This window comes from Canis lupus, chromosome 11, assembly GCF_011100685.1.
Source record: "Canis lupus familiaris isolate Mischka breed German Shepherd chromosome 11, alternate assembly UU_Cfam_GSD_1.0, whole genome shotgun sequence".
Lineage (NCBI taxonomy): Eukaryota > Metazoa > Chordata > Mammalia > Carnivora > Canidae > Canis > Canis lupus.
In genome coordinates, this window is record NC_049232.1 from 66,481,623 (window position 1) to 66,506,010 (window position 24,388).

Below are 24,388 nucleotides of genomic sequence, written 5' to 3' on the forward strand. Positions count from 1 at the left end.
ATGTTAGCACCAGAGCTCCCGGCATGTTGCATTAATCCTTTCAAGCAAAGGGGAGACCCCTGTGAAAGCCTTGGCCGCTGTTTCCCAACTGGTCAGTCACTACAGCCACCTTGGTACAAGGCAGCACTCTGGTTCCTCACTGATAACTGACCAATGGACGATGAACCAAGGGAAACTGAGTGCTGTAGGTATGTTTGTATCCCTAGAATCCATATGAACACTGCATTTTAAGCAAACTCATAAATGTATATCCAGATCTATGCATAAGATAAAGATTTGCTTTTCTGAAGGACTCTTCACTTTAGAACAGCCTTCATAAGGTTATTGTTTGGAAGACATTCTATTTGGCAGTTTTACTGACACACAATGTTTCTATTTGCTTGAAGAAAGGAACGTCTGTAATGAAGCTAGCTATATGTCCAGAGTAGGCAAAGAAAGATGTCTGGACCAGTAGGTGGCTCCAAAGGTTTGGAATCCAGATGTCAGAACTCGATAGATTCAGCCTCAATGCTAGGGCCACAAAAAGATCATCTGACTTCACACGGCATCAACATCTTTATACATTTATTTTTCATGAACACGACAATTCAATGGGAACATTTCTTACCAGCCTCAGTTTACTTCACTTTTAAAAAGGATATCTTTCTAAATATATGAGAAACAGATAGAAATTTTAACAGATTTTAAAATTCAGCTTCCTATCCTTGCCACTTACCCTTTCTTTTCCTTCTTCTATTATTGCTTATCCATGCCTATGCTGCACAACCCTTTCTTCTCTCTCCTCATACAACCTTTGACTAAGAATCAAATCACTCCTTTGTAGATCTGCATACCTGACAAGTCATTTCACCAACCTTCCTTTGCCCAGCAGAAACGCATGCCTTATATCCTGCTCCTACCACTTCAGTGGAAAAACAGTGTGTCATTTGAAGAAAAACCTCTCATGTTTCATTTAGAATTAGTCTAAAGTGAAATCCTAAACTTGCCCATGTATTGATGACATCTAATAAATGTTAGGAGAGAAAACTCACTGTAAGTCAGAAAGTAGTCCAAAAGAACACTCACTGTGACAAAGGAAACTGCAGCAGGGTCCTGGTATTGAACCAGTAGTGTCTCTACCGGGAGCTGTATCTTGGGGCGGCTTTTTATACGCTTATTCAGATGGACCAGCAGTTCCATTACCTAAGATACAAAAAGATATGCACTGAAATTATTGATACCTTTAAAATAAATTCATTTCTCAACTGTGACTTAATGTGATAAGTAGCGGCTACTTTGTGCTTTTCAAGGACATAAATGTGACATCCCAGAAAGGGAATTTAAAAAATCAGGGTCTTACTCCAAAATGCTGTGTTCCCCAAAGCCAGGATCCCGTATGAGCTTATACTGAGGCACAGCCCCCAGAGCCCCTGTGAATAAACAACTGCAGCACACCGGGCCACAGGTGGAATGTTTGTGTCTCCCCAAAACTCATCTGTTGAAGCCCTAACCTCCAGTTTGATGGCTTTAGGAGGTACTTAGCTTTGGCTAACATCATGGGAGTAGAGCCCCCATGATGAGATTGATGTCCTAGTAAGGGGATGACAGGATCAGAGTCCTGTCTCTCTTCCTCTTGTGAGAAAGCAGCAAGAAGGCTCCCCTCAAGCAACCAGGAAGGTCCCCCCACTAGGAATCCAACGTGCTGGCACCCTGACCTTGGACTCCCAGCCTCCGAAACTACAGAAATCAAATGCTGTTTATTAAGTCACCCAGTCTGTGGCCTTCTGTTACAGCAGCCCAAACAGGCTAAGGTACACTGTGAACGCAACAGAAAGGGAAACATGCAAGACTCTGTGGGTTTCCAGAACAGAAAGACTGCCAGATCAAGGAGGACTTAGGAAGTGACAGGAACACTAAATCCTGACAACCAGATGAATTTCCAAGCAGAGAATCGGTTACAAGAAGGAATGAGTTCTAACGTGACATACTGCATGTGATTGACACGCAGAGTGATAAGAGATAACAGCAGGGCCCAGGTTACAAAAGGACGCAGGTAAAATGCTAGAGAAGTTTTACTTTATGCTGAAGATCATCTGATTCTACTAAAGCGCTTTAAGTAATAACAAGCTTCCTGTCTTTCAAGTGGGAAGAGAGAACAGAAAGAGAGATCTGCAAGTCAGTAATTCCTGTGGGTGGAAAGCAAAATCCAGAGGCTTATGTCAGATGGCCCCGCTCTTACTCTAAGAGTGAGATTATCTTGCTCAAAGAGAAGAAATGGAGCACTGAAAAATAACATTTGTAGAAAGCCTCACCTGAGAAAGACTCAGATTTGAGGTATCTGCTCTGGAGGGCCAGGTCTACACTATTTTCCATCATTTCCGAAATGTACACTCTACCCTCAAAGCAAGTACTAAAGAGAGTTGTAGTGGGGCGCCCAGGTGGCTCAGCTGGTTAAGCGTCCGACTCTTGATTTCTGCTCAGGTCATGATCTCAGGGCCATGGGATTAAGCCCCATGTGGGGCTCTGCCCTCAGCCAGGACTCCTCTCATCCCTTTCCCTTTGCCCCTCCCCCCACTCACATGTATGCTCAAGGTCTCTCGGTCTCTCTAAAATACATACATAAATCTTTAAAAAATAAAGAAAGTAAGTTGTAAGACAATTTCTGACAACAGAAGTTCAAATGAACCTAGAACAATAATGAAATGTGAATTTTAAGAATAACAAATCTATAATCTGTCTGTTTAATGAATCATAATGAAATTGCTGACATTTATCAACAGTTTCTGTGCAGAACACACTTCTGCATAGCATTCTGTATTTCCTATCTGATTCTCACAACAACCAGAGAGGTAGAACGGCATTCCCATTTCATAGGTAAGGAAACAGAGGCCCAGAGAACTGAAGTAACCTGTCCGAGGACACTGAGCCACTAGGTAGCATAGCCAAGATCTGACTCCAGAGCCCATCCTTTAAACCTTTCCAACACTGATAGTTGAGTTCAATTCATCTGAAGTGTCTGTCTGTCACCATGAGACATTCTCGGAACCACTGATACCTTACAGAGACCTAGAAACTTGCATTAAAACTTACACACATATTTTCATCTCAACTTCCTCACTGTCCAGACCTAAGATCCAGCTGACTGACAGGGAAAGAATGAGGAGGAACGAGGCTCAAGGAAACAGTCCTCTTCTGACTATCTAATCGAGGCTGAGTCCTGGAAGGACTCAGTGGGAAATCATTACTAATAAAACAATCATGCTCATAGTCATATACTTTTTTTTAATCTTTTTTTTTTACTTTAAATAAATTAATGACTTAGTTTTCTTCGAACAATATTATATTAAATATTAATTTCCTAAGTTTGGTTATCCACCTTCTGAAACCCTCTATAAACCCATAAATATAAAAAAATTTTTTCAACTTGGGATGCCTGGGTGGTTCAGCAGTTGAACACCTACGCCTCCCTTCAGCCCAGTGCATGATCCTGGAGTGTCCTAGGATCAAGAAGTCCCATGTCAGGCTCCCTACATGGAGCCTGCTTCTCCCTCTGCCTGTGTCTCTGCCTCTCTATGTCTCTCATAAATAAATAAAATCTTAAAAAAATTTTTTTTCAACTGAACCAACCTCCTCCATGGACAACTAGGTAACTATTAACCTATCAGTAAACTACAGAATCACTAGCCTTGGGTATATAGTATCTTGTCCATACCAGTTCTTAATACTCATGCATTTATATTCATTTATTCATTAATAAGCTTTTTGAATTGAAAGTATAACACATAGCTAAAGTGCACAATTCAGAGTGTATGGCTCAATAAATTTTCATAAAGTAAATACACTAGAACCACAAAAGCCCTGCACCTCATGCCCCCCCCCAACTCTCTATATTTCTTTGCCAAAGTAACTACTATCCTGACTTCGAACACCATGTTTAAATTTTTGTAACTTATATCTGAACATTTTCCTCGACATAACTGAGATTCATCCATGTTGTTGCTCATAGCTGGCAGTTCACTTTCACTGCTCTAGTAAGAAAATACCACAATTTATCCACTCTCCTACTGACAGACATGATGAGATTATTTCCAGTTTGGGCTATTACCAATAATGCTGCTATGAACATTCTTAGGTAGGCTTTTAGTGCACACATATACAGTATTTGTTTTATATAAACTCAGGACTGGATGTGCTTCGTCATGGAGTACGCATATGATACACTTTAGAGTATTTCCAAGAAGTTTTCCAAAGTGATTATGCTAATTTACACTCCTAACCAGCAGTCTGTGAGAGTTCCAGTCCAACCTTGTTAGTACTTGGTATGGTCAGTCTTTAATTTTTAGCTATTCTAATGACAGCCTAAATTTAAAGTTGGCTATAAAGTAGAATTATACATAACAAACCTCATTTTCCTTAAAACAGCAAATGTACTCTAATGATATGTCATGAGAAATCTGAAACTTTTATTTCTTTCACTCAATTTATCCACAAATCACCAGCTACCTTGAGGGATATCTTGGTTAAATCTAATGTACATCATGACATTGATAGTTAGGAACCCAAAATTACACAACTGAAAATCAATGCAAATTTTCATCAATCACAAAATTTCACATCTTGAAATTATTTACATGTGAGCTTTCAAATAGCTGCCCACTGGAATCCCTGTTTCTTCTGCCCAATGTCTGACCTATCACTCCTATCACTGGGTGCACGTCTGCCCTTCAGCTCCGTGAAGGCGTCACCAGCTGTTCCAACTCAAAACATCTGCATGGGGCCTTCTGTGTCTTCTATGGTCTCTGCATGTCTCTATCTGGCTAGTTCCTACACACCACAGACGCCTTCCTTATGCCCCACATTCAGTTTAAAGCAAGTCCTCAAATATATTCTTTCATAGAATTGTTTTCTATCTTGGCATTTATTACAATTTATATCTGGATACTATTTGCCTGATTTCTTTAATACCAGTCTTCCCAACTAGATGTTTCTTTCATTCACCAGCGTATCCCTAACACCTGGCAAATATAGTAGAAAGCACTGTCCCTAACACCTGGAATACAGTAGAAAGCATTCAGTATTTGCCAAACGAGTGATGAGACTGAAGAAGCTAAATAAGTAACCAGAAACCAACACGGCTCTTTATTATACCTTGCTCTCCTGAGGGTAATGGAAGGCCACAGAAGAGTTTTAAATAGGACAATGACAAGATCAAATACATATGTATTCAGCAAGGCAGTGTTAACAACAGGCATGTCAAATACCGGACAAGAATGTCCTGTCTCTTCCTGCAAACATAACACACATTCTTAAGGATGTTTTTTGTCCAATGAACCCAAATTGGGCCTCAGAATCCCTCTCAGGGCAGACCTCCAAGGAGCCATTGTCAATCAATCAGGGTGGCCCAAGGGATGAAACATGATGACAGCTCTAAGACCTGAAGGTCTAGTATAAATATACCAGAAGACTAATGAACGATTTTAAAAATGAAGGGGACAAATGTTCCCTGTAGAACATTTAGATTAAAAAGAAAATCTTGAGGAGTGCCTAGCTGGCTCAGTTGGTAAAGCACACAACTCTTGTCAGGATTCTAAGTTCGAGCCCCAGAGTGGTTGTAGAAATTACTCAAAAATAAAATCCAAAGAAAAGGAAAGGGAAAGGAAAGATCCTGGGGCGCCTGAGTGGCTCATTCAGTTAAGCATGTGCCTTCGGCTCAGGTCATGATCCCAGAGTCCTGAGATAGAACCCTCCCTGCTCAGCAGGGAGTCTGCTTGTCCCTCTCTCTCTGTCCTTCCTCTCCACTTGTGCTCTCTCTCTCTCAAATAAACAAAATCGGAAAGGAAAGGAAAAAGGAAAAAGGAAAAAGAAGGATCGATCTTGATGTGACAGTTATCTAACTTTTGGTGACAGTACTTTACAAAATCCTAAGACAGGAGCTGTACAATATCTTGCTTTAAAATATATATATATTTTGCTTAATTTTAATGAAGGTTGTATTCACAGTCATCTAATGCTAAAGAATAATTTTGCTCCATTACCACCTGACTTTCACACTGGAATCAAGGGCGTGGATTTTAGATCAAGCCTCCACATATTCAGAATAATTATCTCAATTATATCATCTGGCACTGATGCCAAGTGTACAGTTGGTACTAAATGCAGCTGTGCTAAGCATACAAAAGCTACTTTTAAATCATGTAAGCTGGTCCCAGACTTACTCTCCATTTTGAAAGGCCATAATGAGAACATAAACCTAGATTTCAATAATGAGAAGAGAAAACTCACTTCATAATATATATATCCATTTACTCTCACCATTTAATTCCCTCAACTGTCCCAACATGCTTACCTTTTTGCGTACTCCTTCTTGGGTGCTGGACAGCTTGAGCAAAACAGGAGGAAGGAATTTAGATATAATATTCTGTAACTGTTCATCTGTTTCAGCATGGCCAAGTCGTAAAAAGACCCGTTCAAGCTGATCTATAATATAAGAAGAAAAAAAGAAGAACTTAACAAATCAAACACAACCAAAACTAAGTATTTTTATAGCATAATCCTTTTTCTGTACTGCAGATCTGTCATGATTAACCACAACTAGCCCTGTAGGCAGATGACTCTGACACACTAGGTAACAACACTAAAAAGGTTTACTAGCTAACTATACTTTCTTACAACTGTCCTGGTCAATTAGCCCCTAGAAGAGAGGAAAAGAAAGCCAAGAATATCAAAATTCTCTCCTACATACAGCTATTTCTTTCTTCCAAAGGATTTGTATACTGAAAAGAATACAAAGTTTTGGAAGAAATCTAGATCTAGCTAGCAGAGGAAAGAGAACTTTAATCAGACACCAGGGACAATATATACTTGGTGAAGCCATCCTACTGAAGAAGTTTCTCCAAAGACAGAACCACTGCCCACTAACCATACTGGGATTACCTAAGCAAAATGTGAGAGACCAGTCTCAACCAAGAAAGCCGCTATGAGAGAAACATGTTCACCACCACCACCATGATGTTCTCTGTAAAACCCCGACTGTGACAAAGTACAGAACAAGTAACCAGGACATTATGAGGGACGGGAGGGGTAGTGACAGGGGAACCTACCAATTGCAAACAACTGGGCATTTTCTTTTAAGGAATTACTGTTAATTTTTTAGGTATAATAATGGTATTGTGGTTTATGTTTGTTTTTAAAGGTGATTATCACTGGTGATTAAGAAGACTTCTAGGGGGCTAGATAGGACCTGTATCTTGTTCTGGGTGATGGTTACAGAGATATATATCTTGATAAAAATTCATCAAGCTCTACACTTTCATACTTTCTATCCAGTTATACCTCAATTTAAAATTTTATTTAAGAGAGTCTTTATTTTTCAGAGATCAAGACTGAAATATCTGAAATATCTAAAGGTGAAATAATTCGGTTCCTGGATTTACTTGAAATAACCAAAAGTGTACTAGAAATTAGCTAAGAGAGTAAATTTTGGATGTTCTCACCACACACACAAAAGGTAACTATGTGAGAAGATATGTTAATTAGCTTGACTACAGTAATAATCCCACATGTACATGTATATCAAATCATCACACTGTACACCTTAAATATGTACAATTTTTATTTTTTAATATAAGTAAATAAGGAGACTCATGTCGGTCCTCATAAAAAATAATAGTCAGGTGCAGAAGGGTGAGGAATGGGAAGAGGCCGTATAAATGAAACTAAGATTGGCCACCAATGGATATTCAAGCTGCATGTTAGATACAAAGAATTTATACTTCTGTGTATGCTTGAAATTTTCAAAAAAAAAAAAAAAAAAAGAAATTTTCCATAATTTTTTAAAGACACACATAGGCACACGCGCACATACACACACACACACACACACACACAAACACACACACACACACACACACACACACTGCGAGAACATAGAGGCAAGACATTCTGGTAGCAACAAGCACACCCTGCACCCAAATCTTGGTTTTGAAATACCATTCTCCAATGGTACTGACTTGAAAAAAATGACTGATTCTGGAGCTGGGGCAACGAAAATAAGCAAGATGAATCTGAAGGATCTGGTAATGCTAAAAGAAAATGGGGCCTGGAACATGTCAAAGGTCTACAGGAGCCACCTGAAAGAGTCTCAACGTGGACAAGACCAGAATAATCTGAAGGAGAAAATAAATAACGCAGAATTGAATTATAACCCAAAGTATACAATATATCTACATGAATCCATGCTGATGTAAATAACTGATTAAATGATTAAATTCCCTGGGGAAAAACATTTTCTTATAAAAAAATTTCAAATAATATATGTAGATACCTCCCCCTGCTGGAGGTACAGCTTCATTTCTACCTCCACCCTCTTAAAGAAAGTAGACTAGATTTAGTGACTTGCCTCCAAAGATAAAGAGAGGAAAATGTTAACCCTACATTGGAGACATTTGATAAATACTATTTCTTAACCAGGTGATCAAAGCTAACACCATGACTGATGTCACATGGATATCACGATCCCTGATAGGATGTGACAAGAAGGGCACTGCACCTCTGTGGTGTTTTTTCATAAAGCCCCACACCCCCTATCTAATTATCAGTAAAACAACTAGAAAAACCCAAATTGGAAGACCTTCTACAGGATACTCAGCCAGTACCGTTCAAGACTTTCAAGATCATGAAAAACAAGGAAAGGCTAAGAAACTGTCACAGACCAGAAGAGATGGGGAAACCGGACAACTAACCGCAGCATGGTGCCCTGGGTTGGATTCTGGAACAAAAAGAGGACATTAATGGGAAAAAGTGGTGAAATCCAAATAAAGTTTAGCTTTTAAAATTAATAATGAAGAAAAGGAGGAGGAAGAGGAAAGGCAGGCAGGATGGCTGTGAGATTAGCAGACCAGATGATTCTACGTGGTCGCTAGGAAATCAATCCACAACATCTGTGCCAGTTACAGGAGGCTCTGCCCTAGTGCCTCACAGATCTTCGGCAGTAAAAACTGCCCAGAGATTTTAGCTACAGACACTATGGAAGGGGGCGCCTGGGTGGCTCAGTTGGTTAAGCACTGGCCTTGGGCTCAGGTCCTGATCTCTGGGTCCTGGGATTGAACTCTGCATTGGGCTTCCTGCTCAGTGGGAGTCTACTTCTCTCTCCCTCTCTCTTTCTCTCTCCCTCTACCCCACCCCACTGCTCATTCTCTCTCAAATAAAAAATAATAAAATCTTTAGGGGAAAGAAAAGAAACTACGGAAGAATTGTTCTGTGGAAGACAGCAGAAAGTTAAATTCTTCATAACAAACTGACCTAAAGAATTTGTACTAAAGGCTTAAAAAACCAAGTGAAGCATGTCTCTTTCATTTTTCATACAACCATTTGGTTTCTTCCCATGTATCCCCAGTATAGTGCTAAACTTTCTCACTCTCTAGAAAAGAAAATGTAGCATTCTAAATCCAATAAAATTATTTATGATGGGAATATGGGAATGCCAAAAGGGCACCAAACATCAGGTGCGGTCCCTCCAAAACAAATCAATTGTACCTGAGGAAGAGTTCAAGCTTGCTACACTCTTTGAGGATCAGTGTAACACTCTAATGCCATCTTTAGATACACATCATATTTTAAATAAAAGGTAATTAATCATGTTCAAGCTTTATGAAAAGAAATGTAAATAAGTGCTGATATAATCAAGTGCTAAATTTATCAACCTGTCAAAGCTAACAAAATAAAAAGTAAAGATTTAGCCAAGTATGGTCCCTGAATCCTGTTTTTTAGAGGCACAGAAAGAATCTCAACTCTGGGGTGCCTGGGTGGCTCAGTCAGTTAAGTGGCTGCCTTCAATTCAGGTCATGAGCTCATGGGTTCTGGGATTGAGCCCTACTTACTGCCTCCCTCCTCAGCGGGGAGTCTGCTTCTCCCTCTGCCTCCCCCACCCCACCCCCACTTAAGCTCTTGCTCTCTCTAGAAATAATAAATAAAATCTTAAAAAAAAGAATCTGGGATGCCTGGGCGGCTCAGCAGTTGAGTGTCTGCCTTCAGCTCAGCACATGATCCTGGGATCCCGGGGTCAGGGCCCGTGTTGGGCTCCCCGCAGGAAACCTACTTCTCCCTCTGCCTGTGTGTCTCTGCCTCTCTCTCTCTGTGTCTCTCATGAATAAATAAATAAAGTCTTTTAAAAAAATAATCTAAATCTGAACTCTATGCCCTTACCCAACCCAGGAAACAACCTCATCAAAGTGACAAGGCAAATTAGGCCTAGGACCCCAAAAGTGTATAGTCAGAAAAAGGACTGTAACCAAAAGTTCTGAAAATTCAAAAAAAATCCAACACTCAAATTCATCTTTCACACAGACTCCGTTTTTAGTTGTAGGAAGTGAGATCCTCCAGATACTGTTGTGATGACAAACACTACTTCAGAGTCAGAAGCAAGTTTCTTTTTTTTTTTTTATAAAGATTTCATTTATTTATTCATGAGAACACACAGAGAGAAGAGAGAGAAGCAGAGACACAGGCAGAAGGAGAAGCAGGCTCCATGCAAGGAGCCTGATGTGGGACTCGATCAGGGTCCCCAGGATCACACCCTGGGCTGCAGGCGGCACTAAACCACTGAGCCACCGGGGCTGCCCCAGAAGCAAGTTTCATCCTCTCTACAATTCTGACCTTTATTGTATACAAACTCTTATCAAGTTATTTTCACTTACGAAAAAAGACATTGCAATAACCTCAATTACTGTTATATGTGGAGAATATATTCTGAGCAATGATTTCCTATTCATAAAACTAACATTATTTTAACCTAAAAACTGGAATATGACATAGAGTATTTTACAGTTTGCCTTTCTTTTTTCCTTTGAACACAAATCCTTTATCGGAAACCTTTGGAGCAATATATGTCTCAGGACGTTTTAAATTTTAGAATGATAACATGGTGTATATACTGTGTATTTCAAATAACCCTATCCATCCAATTGGTTCTAGAGTAGTACCTGTAATCAAATACATTCCTATTTCTGTAATAAAACATATGGACACACACACTAAGTGGGACAATCAAAGATTATAAAGAACCACATATCCATTCAGGTCAGGTTTTAAATACCAAATAAAGAACACTAAAATGTCTGGGTACATATAAAATCTTAAATATATTCCCATAGTACTAAATAAAAATCCAATCGTTAATGGCTACCTGGAAACTTTGTCTATCCTAATCCTCTATTCCTGTTATTACTAGTTTTATAGTACCACAAACAATGCTTCAAAGCATTCAAAGAACATTCTTATCCATGCACCCGTGCACTTACATGGGTTTCTGTAAGTTAAAACCCTAGAAATGGAACTGCTGAGTCAAAGGGTAGGTGTGTCATCAAGTTTAACAGATTTTGGAAAAATACCTCAAAAAGTCTGTGCTACTGAATAATGTACAGAGTGTTGAATCACTATACTGTATACCTGAAATCAGTATAATACCGTATGTTAACTATACTGGAGTTAAAATTAAAAACTTAATTAAAAAAAGAAAAGTCTATGCTAATTCATACCACCAGCAGTGTATGTAAGTAGCAATTTCCCCATACCCACTCCTACTCTGAGTAATCAATTTTATAAAGATTGTAAGCAATCAATCTTAGCTGAATATGATAGATGAAAAGGGATCACACTGTTGTCTTACTTTATACCTATCACTGAGGTAAAGTATTTTCTTAAATATTTATTGGTTCTTTGAAATATCTTCTTCAGCAAATTACTCATTATTCTTTTGAATTGCTGACTTGTAAGAGCTTTTATATATTGGGGGAAAATATCTGCCTCTATTCTCCCACACATCATAAATACTTTTTTTTACCTAGTATGCCTTGTGACTACAGCACTTTCTTTTCATATTAAGTTTTTAAAATATAAATTTACCCTTCCTTCCTTTTATGGCTTCAGAGCTTCTAGTCATGCTTAGAAATGCCTTTCTTACTCTAAGATTACAAAAACAAAACAAAACAAAACAACAACAACAACAAAAAAAAAAAACAGTATATTCTACAGAAAAGAGTTAACATAGCAGGCCTGAGACTGCTATCCTTAGAAATGTCTGCCTGCCAGGCTGGCCGTTGGCTGGCATATGGAGATGGATTTCAGGAGATATCCCCCCGCTCTCAGAACTGGTAATAGTGGCACTGTGCCTAAGCCCTTTGTCCAATAATATGGTTTATGCTGAACACCTGCTTTCCTTCTCAGAACCTGGAATTTTGGCGCGTGTTAGAAGATGCCAACATGACCGGTACTGATTAAAAGCCCTCGGCAGAGTCTCTAATGAGCATCTCTGGTAGACAAGATGTCACACGTGTTGTCAGAGCTCATTGCTAGAGGAATTAAGCATGCTCCGTGTGACTCCACTGGGAGAAGACTTTTGGAAGCTTGTACCTGGTTTCCTCTGGACTTTGCTCCATGTGCCTTTTCCCTTTGCTGATTTTTCTCTTTATCCTTTCGTGATAATAAATCTTAGACATGAGTACAAATATATGTTGAGTCCTGTAAATTCTCCTAACAAATCACTTAACCTGGGGGTGGGCCCTGAAGATCCCTGCCGTTATCTACTGATCTATAGATTTCTCTTTCTTCTTGCTCTTATGATTTTGCTTTCTGCATTCAAGTCTTTAATCTAGTTGGAATTTCGGGGAACGAAAGGGGGTATGCCATGTAGATGTAAGAAACCCAGTCTTTTGTGGGTTTTAAAAATATTTTCCAAAAAAATAAATAAAATAAAATAAAATAAAATAAAATAAAATAAAATAAAATAAAATAAAATAAAATAAAATAAAATAAAATAAAATAAAATAATAAAATCTTATTCTGAAAAAAAACATTTCCAAAAGTGCACAAAATATAAGTGTGCAGTTTCATGAATTATTATAAACACCCATGAACCTACTATCCAAGAAAAAAATTTTTGAAACCTGTACTACAAAAACTTCTACTGAACTCACAGCTGGAAAGGACTGAAAGACTGTTCAACATAAAAAACAGTGCATTTCAGGGACCCACCTAGGTTCAAAGAGGTAATTAGCAGCAGTGCAAGAACTAGAACGGAGCCTTCTGACCTTCAGTCTAAGAAACCTTGCCTACCGTGTGCAACTGTCTGCAACAATCATCCCATATTCTATAGGGCACTATGCTACCCATACCACATCACACACAGGAGCCCTGTTTGAGAGCATCACCAAAAGATCACGTGACTTTGTCTCATTCAAGGGACAGCTAAGACAAATCCAGAGCTAACACCAAATGTGTCAAGTTGCAACTCATCCTTCCACCTCCTCCCTGTTCATCTAAATTCTCTCCTCCTGCAAGGCCAGGTACCCTCCTACTTCCACTGTGAAGCAGTAACTTCCTTAGCTGGGTCACTCATGTACTTATTCAGGTATTTACTGAAACCTCAGTGTGTCAGAGCTTGGTGGTCACAGATTACAGAGTGAAGAAGGAAGAGGCAAGGATGTGGCATAGGTTTGCAGCACTTGTATATGCTAGTCGTATGCTGAAAGAAAGTAACAGAAGGCCAGAGATAGACTGCTCAAGACAACAGCATTTAAGGATAAAGGAAGAAGAATTCAAAAAAGGAAATGATAGTGTACAAAAATAGGAAGAAAAACTGAGTATGAGGTCAGAAGAACTAGGGAAAGAAAAAACGAACTAGTCAAAGCTGGAAAAAAAATTTTTATTTCCCCACATAGAAAAGAAATACCTAAAAATCCCTTGCAAGTAGGCTAATGACATATGTAAAAAGTAGAATTTTAAAGATTTTAAAATAAAACTGAGAAAGGAAAATTAAAACTCAAGCACAAAACTTAAAAGACTAATGGGTTAAGAGTTAAAAATATCATAAAACACACCATAAAATAAAAAGTTATAAATAGCAATAATGTTTTTAATGAAAAAGACTTGAACACAGGATACTTTAAACATTTCTGCAAATCAAGAAAATGCAAATTAATCCAAAATTTTAATTAAAAAGGCCAGAAGCAGGCAATTCAAAGATGAGACTCATATACTAAATAACACATAAAAAGATGCTCAATCACACTGGTCAAGAGTATGCAAAATTAACACGATAAGCTACAATATTGCACCTTTCACATCAGAAAAACTTTGCAAATCTAACTACCAATTGTTGGCAAAGACTGGAAACAAACCAAGAGATTACCTGAGTTCACTGCTGATGGAGTGCAAACCCATACAATCTCTGAAAACAAATCTGAAGCAATGCTACTCCAGGGTAACATACCCTAAAATCAGTGCTGTTCAAAGTAACCCAGCTGCAAACTAGCACCAGTCAGAAAAAGATGAGGAACACTCTTCCTTCATTGAAAAAGTCTTACTAGGGTAAGAAAAGTTAAATTAACAATGATTCTTTCACAGTTCCCCCAATTTGCAAAAAATAATTCTCCCGTCCTCAGACCACGTTTCATGTAACCTCTTCCTGGAGAAAAACTCTCCTAGGGAATGACAAGCAGCACAAGAACACCTATAAGAAAATGATCATACACTCAGGATCAGTAAAAGAAAAATCATGGAAACGACCTAAATGTCAGTCAACGGGACACCTAGGTGGCTCAGTGGCTGAGAGTCTGCCTTCAGCTCAGGGCGTGATCCTGGGGTCTTGGGGTCGAGTCCCTGCAGGGAGCCTGCTTCTCCCTCTGCCTGTGTCTCTGCCTCTCATCAAAAAATAAATAACAAACTCTTTTAAATAAATAAATCTCAGTCAACAGGAAAATGGATAAAGAAATTGTGGCAGGGTCATATGACAGCAAAATAAACAAGAGTTAAATGTCACATGGACCAACAAGACAATATCTAAAAACCTAAGATCAAAGAAAGCAAGTACAGAAGGATGTATACAGTTTGATTCTACTTATGTAAAGTTTTTATTTTTTTATTTTTTTAAGATTTTATTTATTTATTCATGATAGAGAGAAAGAGAGAGAGAGGTAGAGACACAGGCAGAGGGAGAAGCAGGCTCCATGCTGGGAGCCGGATGAGGGACTCGATCCTGGGACTCCAGGATCACGCCCTGGGCCAAAGGCAGGTGCTAAACTGCTGAGCCACCCAGGGATCCCCTATGTGAAGTTTTTAAATGCAATGTAAATATGTCGTATAGAATATACATACAACACAGAAATGACAACCTCTGAGCTAGAAGGAAGGAAGGAAGAAGTAAAAGGAGAGAAGAAAAAAAAAGAGAATGGAAAGAACATTTGTAAGGGGTAGCACAGGGGGCTTGAACTGTATATATATCTCTTATATATATTTCTTTTAAGAAAAAAGTTTTTTGCTAAGAGCAAAAAAAAATAAAGATTTTACAAAGATGGGTGGGACATACAGAAGTGTTTCTAAGATTAATCTCTATATTTTCTTCATACTTGAAAGATTTCATTATTTTAAAAAAGAATATATACACCATACTAATTTTGTTTTATGATACAACTATATAAAAAGAGGAAGAAAATATAGCAGTAATTTTTTTTCTTTATACTTTCATGTACTTTTCAAATATTCTTCAGTAAAAATACATTTCTTACAAAAAAAATTTTTGAAAGAAGTTATGTTTCAAGGATAAAGAAATAAATTTAAATCACAGAATTTTATAGCTGAAGAGGAGCCTTAAAGAATATGGAAGAACAAAAATAAGAATATTTACTGGTGGGGATGCAAAATGGCATAGTCTTTGGAAGACACTTTGGAGGTCCCTTACAAAACTAAAAAGTTTCACCCATATGATCCAGCAATTGCACTCCTTGGTATTTACCCAAAGGAGCTGAAAACTTATGTCCACACCAAGACCTGGACAGGGATGTTTAGAGCAGCTTTATTCTTAATCGCCAACTCTTGGAAGCAACCAAGATACCCTTCAGTAGGTGAGTGGATAAATAAACTGGCACATACAAACAACAGAGTATTTTTCAGTGCCAAATAGAAATGAGCTTTCAAGTCATAGAAAGACATGAAGGAACCTTAAAGGCAAACTACTAAGTGAGAGAGGCCAATCTGAAAAGGCTACATACCATCTGATTCCAAATGTATAATATTCTAGAGAAGGCGTAACAGTGGAGACAGTAAAAAGATCAGTGGTTGTCAGAAAGGAATGGGGAAGGAGGGATGAACAAAGAGGAGAACACAGGATTTCCAGGTCAGTGAAAATACTCTGTATATTATAAAGATGGGTATAAGTCCAAACCCATACAATACAGAACACCAAGAGTGAATTGTAATATAAACTATGGATTTCAGGGACTACTGTTGGCTCAGCAGTTGAGCATCCACCTTCAGCAGCTCAGGGCATGATCCCGGGGTCCTGGGATCAAGTCCTGCATTGGGCTTCCCGCAGGGAGCCTGCTTCTCCCTCTGTCTCTGTCTCTGCCTCTCTCTCTGTGTCTCTCATGACAAAATAAATAAAATCTACTAAATAAATAAATAAATAAATAAATCTATCTTTAAAAAAAAAAAAAAAAAAAAAACTATGGACTTCAGGTGATTATATGTCAGTGTAGTTTATCCTCAGTTAAAAAAGGTTCCATGCTGGTGAGTGATGTTAGATGGGGGATTCCGTGCAGTGGTAGGGAGTTGCGAGAGTGAAGCAGAGGATTACATGGGAAATCTCTGTGCCGTCTCAATTTTGTTGTAAATCTAAAACCACTCTTAAAAAAGAGAGTCTGGGGGAATCCCTGGGTGGTGCAGCGGTTTGGCGCCTGCCTTTGGCCCAGGGCACGATCCTGGAGACGCGATCCTGGAGACCTGGGATCGAATCCCACGTCGGGCTCCCGGTGCATGAAGCCTGCTTCTCCCTCTGCCTGTGTCTCTGCCTCTCTCTCTCTCTCTCTCTCTCTCTCTCTGTGACTATCATAAATAAATAAGAGATTTAAAAAAAAAAAAAAAAGATAGTCTGGGGATCACTGGGTGGCTCAGCGGTTTGTTTAGGCCTGCCTTTGGCCCAGGACGTGATCCTGGAGTCCCAGGATCGAGTCCCACGTCGGGCTCCCAGCATGGAGCCTGCTTCTCCCTCCTCCTGTGTCTCTGCCTCTTTCCCTCTCTCTCTCTCTCTCTCTCATAAATAAATAAATATAAAAAAAAAAAAAAGCAAAGTCTTAAAAAAAAAAAAAAACTTAGTCTCAGGGGCACCTGGTGGCTCAGTTTGTTGAACGTCCAACTCTTGATTTCAGCTATCATGATCTCAGAATCGTGAGATGAGCCCTGCATTGGGCTCTGCACTGGGCATGGAGTCTGCTTAAGATTCTCTCTCTCCCCCTCTCCTTCTGTACCCTCCCCACTCCTGTGTGCACGCACTCTCTAAAATAAATAAATCTTAAAAAAAAACAAAACTTAGGTCTCAAAAAAATATATCAAAACACTGAAATTCTTCAATCCCCAAAACAAAAAAAAATTTTCCAGTTTATGTCAACTATTATATTCACATAGGAAAAAAATCCTACTAAAAATAAATATATTCATTTACTTCCATTGAGTATTTCTATAATTCATATTATTCACCTGTCTTTAATTTCTCTATGTAAAGACAAAGAAGGGACCTTCCTTCCCTCTACCCCTCACAAGGAAGAAATAACCAGTAAAGAGGTTCAAGGACTTCACTCACTTCAGCGTTATCCATTAACCACTGATATTTCTGAAAACACATAACTATTCCTGACAAATAAAACTGTCCACATAAATCACTCATCCTTCAGATCACTCCAAGAAAATACAACTTTGACTTCTGAGTTAAGGAGGAAAGGCTATTTTTTCACAGTATTAGAAAAAGCAAACACTGGTTTTTCACTCACATCATCACTTCTACAGAAAAAGTTGAAAGAAGAAAGAAAGAAAGAAAGAAAGAAAGAAAGAAAGAAAGAAAGAAAGAAAGAAAGAAAGAAGAAAGAAGGAAGAAAGAAAGAAAAGAAAAAGCAATATATCCATTTCATCAGATGTATCATCTTTTCATAACAACTTGAACATAAAAACATTCCTTACAAAAAAAAAAAAAACAACATTCCTTACAAAGCGTGCAATGCAAAGATATACCATCAAAAAAAAAAAAAAAAAGGAAAAGTCACTAAATTTAAGGTACTGGTTATCTCCATGTGGTAGATTTTCAGAGGATTATTTTTTGGCTTGTTTAATTTTATGTCATTACTAATTTGCTTCATGAGCATGAATTACTTGTTTTAATTAAAAAAAGAAAAAAAAAGAGAGAGAAAACAGGGGATCCCTGGGTGGCTCAGGGGTTTAGCGCCTGCCTTTGGCCCAGGGCATGATCCTGGAGTCCCGGGATCGAGTCCCACATCGGTCTCCCTGCACAGAGCCTGCTTCTCCCTCTGCCTGTGACACACTCTGCCTCTCTCTCTCTCTCTCTCTCTCTGTCTATCATAAATAAATAAATAATTCTTTAAAAAAGAGAGAGAGAGAGAAAACAGTTATTTCAGGGTAACAAGTTTAGGGAAGTTTTTAATGCTGCTTAAGAAGTTTTCTACAAAGAACATTATTTTTTCTGAATATTTTAAATTATAAATTGTAAATTGCAAATCAGGTTAGAGCTTAAGTGGAAGCTGAGACTGAAATGGAAAGCTGAAAATACCTAGACCGACCCACTGCATCATAAATCAATTAATAATCTAAAGCTGCAAGATATTTTGAGAAAGATCTGTCAAGTTACCATAGAAATACACTAAACTATAATGGAATAACGTCACAAGGAAATACTCTCCCTCATGGTATTTACTTTCTTCTGATTCATACATACATACACACTATAGTCATAAAGCAGTTTCATATGGTCTTTTGAGCCTCAAAACACATCAAGGGGGCAACTAACTGTCTGCATTTATAGATGAAAAACAGGCCAGAGATCTGATTTGCCAAAGGTCACCAAGCTAGTAAGACTAATTTTAAGTTGAGCCAAGAACACATTAGAATGCAGTACCTCCTTCATAAATAGTATTTATAGAAATCGGGTAATATTAGCTCCAACTTACAGATGAAGAAACAGACCTAGAATTAAGAATGAAAAAAATAAACAAACAAACAAGAATGTTGATCAAGACTACAAGGTAGAAAGTGTCAGGGTTAGGGTTCAAACTCCAGGCCAGTTCAACCCCAAACCCAATGCTCCTTCCAGCATGCTAAATTGCAGTACTGTGGAAGCAGAGAAAGGGAGTGGCAATGATACGAAGGCTTGCTGGACAACAACATACAACATGACTCTGTACCCTGGCCACAGTCAATGGGTCAGGATGGGTCCTGACTCAATTCATACCTTCCTCAGCAATTCAGAGGTGGGACCAGAAAGTCAAGCCCCCTTGAGTGCCAGAAGAATAAAGCCAGTAGATAGGACATGGTCATCTTTAGCCTACTCTAGGGAACACAAAATCAGAAGAAGCTGGCCTGAAGAAAGAATGGGCACAAAGGCTAAGAGAGCAGCTAGAAAAACTGGATGATTTCTAGTTCTTTAAGGCCCCTCCTGCTTCCATAAAACTCCCCAAAATAAGTTTCCTGTTTTTGCTTAAGCCGGCTTACAACTGGGTCCAAATACAAACAGACGGTCTTGGCCAAAGGGGATAAAAAAAGAAGGACCTCTATAAAAGTACATTAAAAAAAAATAATAAGCAGCTAGCACATGCCCAGGGTGAATTATCAGATCAGAGAAAGAGTCCTTCCTAAGTATGGACCAATCTAGCCCCAAAGGAATCTTCTCAACCAAGGCCCTCCATTACTCCAGCAACAGTGATCCAAACTGTAATCACTTAAGCATGCCATGTTTTCCCTGCTCAATTATTTAGTCAGCCAAGTATCCCAACCGGGAATACTCTCCCAAGCTCTCCTACCTCTCCATCTCCACACAGCTAAGTCCTCCCACCCACGGTCCAGCTCAGATATTACCTGCAGCACACTTACACATCCCATCTGGGCCTTACAAACTCCCATAGACCTCTTCTGCATCTCTCCTGGCACTCACTGTGTTTTGCTACACATTATGTAACTGCCCGATCTTCTCTTCCTAGACCAAAGCAGTTCTCTGAGGTGTGATCTCAATCTGATTCCACCTAACTACCCACTTGTACACTCCATCCTTCTAATAGAGCTCTTCAGGTTGAGAAATTGTGACTTAAGTCTCTGGGTATCCCAGCACTTAATTCAGTCCCATGCAGAGAGTAGTTGCTCAAGTACCTGTTGAATATATGAAATATTAATTTCCTGCATTAGAAAAGTTATTTAGAAGTTTATACACTTAACATCTGTAGCAAGGGAAAGGAGGAGACTGGCAACAATTTATAATACCTGACATCAGAATCTCTTGGAAAAGGGTCTACAGCATGTATTTTATTACTGTGACAAATGCTTAGGGTTAAAAAAAAAAAAGTGGGAGGAATTCTAGAAGGTCTGATTGTGTGGAAGAACCAGTCTGCTTCAAATCAGAAAGGATACAGTGGTTACTACAAAGTGCAGAGGAGAAAACAAAAAGATGGAGAAAGAGGATAGACCAGTGAAAGAATAGAAAGTCAAACACTCTATACCAAGCCCTTCCTCATGACTCACATCTTCCAGAGTTAACTAAATTACTGAAATGCTTGAAAGTGGAGTATGTACGTATTTAAACCAGTGAAACAAGTGGGTTTTCATGTCCAAACTGACATGAGTGACACCAAAATATCATTTTCAGAAATGGGAACCTAACACCTAAGAAAAGCATAAGTAAACTAAATTCTAGGAAATTCACAAAAACAAGATGTGATGGGGGAGGGAGAGTGAAGGAGAGATGACCACCTCTGGACTTTGACAATCTCTGTGATTAGGAGTGTGAGGCTGAAACTACAAAGGGTAAGGAAGGCCTCGCTGCCATCTAGACTTTTTTTTTTTAAGATTTTATTTATTTATTCATGAGAGACACAGAAAGAGAGAGAGAGAGAGGCAGAGACACAGGCAGAGGGAGAAGCAGGCTCCACACAGGGAGCCCGACATGGGACTCAATCCCAAGTCCCTAGGATCACACCCTGGGCCAAAGGCAGCGCTAAACCGCTGAGCCACCTGGACTGCCCGCCATCTAGATTTTATACATAATAATCCTTCCTGGTAGATCAATCCTGTGAACTATAAATCTAACCAGATACTAACCAATGTTAAAGTAAAGTCCACATTATCTTTTGAGTTCTATATGCCATTTAGATTCATTAAATGCCATTCTAATACTTAACAAAAATCCAAATGAGGCCAGCAAGATACTTCTTCAGGAATTAATGCTTTCAATTTTGATCTCTATTCCCAGGTTTTTATTTTTTTTTTTTTTTTTTTTTTTTTTTTTTTTTTTTTATTCCCAGGTTTTTAAACAGATGTTTGCCCCCACTCCCCACCTTAAAAAAATAAAGTATTAAGTACAAACATACTTAAAAAGAGAACATCAAGGGGTACCTGGGTGACTCTGTTAAGTGTCTGCCTTCAGCTCAGGTCATGACTGCAGGATCATAGGATCAAGGGGCACCAGCTCCCTCAGTGGGGAGTCTGCTTGTCCCTTTCCTTCTGCCCCTCCCCCTGCTTGTGCTCTGGCGCTCCCTCTCGCGCTCTCTCAAATAAATAAATAAAATCATAAATAAGATCATAAATAAATAAATAAATAACGTCAGCAAGTCCAGTAGTAAACATCAACATAGGCCAGGGGTGAGGAGAGGACCCATTCCATCATGGCTCTGCAGGAGCTGCCTCCCCCCAGCCAGGGCTGCCCAGAGGGGAGACAGATAAGAACCTCTGCAAGAAATGAGATTTGGAGCAGGAGGCTCTTGCTGACACAGTTGCTGCTGGTACCCCTTACTCCCAAAATTAAGGCAACCAGACAGACCAACTTCCTGTCCTCTAGCCCACCATCTTACCCCCAGGACCCAGGCAGATACTCCAATATGGAAACCTCTGCACCAGGATGCACTCTTGACTCTGAGCAGGGAGGAGGAAAGGAGTGTTTCTTCTCCTGCCACTTCCAAAGTCCTAGCCACCTGGATATGAGGTCAGGCTACTTTAAGCCCTCTCCCAACCCAGCCTAGCCCCAAGCAAGACTACCCTCTCTCTCCTGCTCACACACACACCCCACTGCCCCCTTCCACACACACACACACACACACACACGCACAAGCAGGGAGGAAAGGAAGAAGTCATAGGGTTAGCTTGGCAGGGCTGGGCCAAGTGGTGAGACAGAAAGGCCTCATCTGTACCCTAGATATAATGAATAAGTGCCAGACTCCAGATGCACTGAGTGCCACAAACACTCCCACCTCCCAAGGAAGCCCTTTCCCCCAGAGACAGCAGCTGGCAGGTGCCCAGTTAGAAATCAGTGTTAATAAACTGATGAGCAGAAAGATTAGTTCAGCTTATGAAAGCCAGCTTAGAGGAGACAATACATACTATGCAAGAGTTCACACTGCATAAAAGTCAAAGGTGTGATAGTTAAGATGCGTTCAAAGCAGCTAATCACTTAGGACAATGCTCATTTCAATGTGTAACCTCTAGAAAATTCTTTATTTAACTCACTATTTAAATTCCAGCATTTGTGGTTTGACCTGCTTGCGATAAGTATATCAAAATTTCATTAACACATCTGTCACAGGCCCAAAAGCACTGAGAAAGAATCTAGGAGCAAATAAACAATGTTCTCATTTCTCTTCTAAACAATTCCTCCAACCTCCCAGTTTTCCATTTCTCTATAATGGAATGAAGATATGCGAGATAGTAAAAATAAACCAAAGTTTATGCTAAAGTTGAGCTTTGATTTATGAAATATTCCATTCATTCTATCCCTCAAAATTCCACCTGAGTTAAGCAATCACACCATCATCAGCAATATACGCACTGAAAAACAGAATGCACTGGGGGAAGGGGAAAGCAATAATTAAATTAGAAGAAAGCAACAGATGCACCTTTGGATTGAAGCCACAACATCCCAGGTACTCACTGGATATTGAGTTCATGGTATCAGAGAATTGCGATCTGAATTTACAGAGTTTCAATCAAAGGACCATCCAATATCACCCAAGAATGACACTAACACCAGTCTTATTCAGCCCCAGAATGAAGTAGAATTTAGTGGCTTTTCCATCATAGTACATGTCAAAAAGGCAAAATTAGGAATATCCAATTACTATGATGATGCCTCTTTCAATGCCTTTTTTTTTTTAATTTTTACAAATAAAACAACTCCAAGATGACATTCCTGGAGCATGTAAAATCATTTTTTGTGGTTGTAGCAAACAATAATACTACTTGTAAACTAACACTCACAGTCTTTTCCTTGTGCACACTGGTAAGTAATGTCTTCAAGTTTTATCTTTTTCTCTCTCTTGCTAATTTTTTAGAATTATGTTTATGCAAAGACAGAGAATAGAGGCTTCAGGAATATATACACTAACATGCACTTCACTAACTCTCTTGGGATAGCTAGAAAAGGAGAAAAAACCCATGAAGATCTTGGTTGAAAACCACTTGCTACTTGATAACCTATGCATTTTTAAATGCTACTACAAAAAAAATGCACACATCCTAAGGAACTAAGGAACTACTAACCTCTACAATCAATGTGATACATGGTTTATCCAGTCTTGACAAAAATCCTCTGGATCACCAATGGTAGGTTCATCCACTCGTACATATGCAATTGTATAAAGAATCTATTATTTAGAACACCAGGAAAAAAAACAATTAAAAGATTTATACTCATTGCTACCATTAAGAAATCAAAAAAAGCACTTTTCATTTCTATGCTAAACTCTAATTTGATGCCCTGCTTTTTGCAAATTCAGAATGAGGAGGAAAAAATTAGAGTGATTATCATATTGGAGAAAGAGTAAGGAGTATGCCCACAAATAAAATTTACTATATAGAAGTAACAGGCTAACACTTTAAAATTATTCACCAAAGACTAAAAAATTGAAATACCAATACAACATAGATTTTATCATATATGTATATGTGTACATATACATATAAATCATAAACATACAAAGCCTTACATGAAAATTAGGAGGAAGCATAATTACATAACAGTTTTAATAAGAAGAGTATTAGTAAGTGGGTACACGTTATCGTACATTACAACTGAGAACGCAAATGGTTAACATTCATAACCCTGGGAACCTGTGTCCTCTCTCAACACTCCTGACCTTCCCTGGTTCTTCTTGGTCTTCTTCTCACCCCACATATGCACAGCCCCCAGACAGCTGTCCCCTGAACAATCTGCCCATTCCCCTGACTCTACCATCACCCCCACGCTCTCCCAAGTTTCAGAACAAGTTCCCACACCCAGAAAGCCACACGTCTAGCATTATGCCAAGTTTTTAACATGCATTATCTCTTCCCACTCTTATAACAACTCTGTGAAATAGGTTTGGTTATTATCCCACTT

At 39.0% G+C, this 24,388-nt stretch overlaps 1 protein-coding gene across 7 annotated transcripts in view; it reads right to left on the reverse strand.

The window, feature by feature from the left end:
- Positions 1-24,388, reverse strand: part of ECPAS (Ecm29 proteasome adaptor and scaffold) — a 98,784-nt gene that overhangs the window by 66,938 nt on the left and 7,458 nt on the right. For 3 of the 7 annotated variants that reach the window (XM_038553096.1, XM_038553095.1, XM_038553094.1), the window contains exons 2-4: positions 23,551-23,654; positions 6,326-6,456; positions 1,066-1,182 (exon numbers count right to left, since the gene is read on the reverse strand). In XM_038553096.1, coding sequence (XP_038409024.1) covers positions 1,066-1,182; positions 6,326-6,456; positions 23,551-23,572 — 270 coding nt within the window. In that variant the 5' untranslated portion in view covers positions 23,573-23,654. Of the gene's footprint in view, positions 1-1,065; positions 1,188-6,325; positions 6,457-23,550; positions 23,655-24,388 lie in introns of those variants that run through there. The other 4 variants (XM_038553093.1, XM_038553098.1, XM_038553097.1 and 1 more) reach the window with 2 other exon arrangements.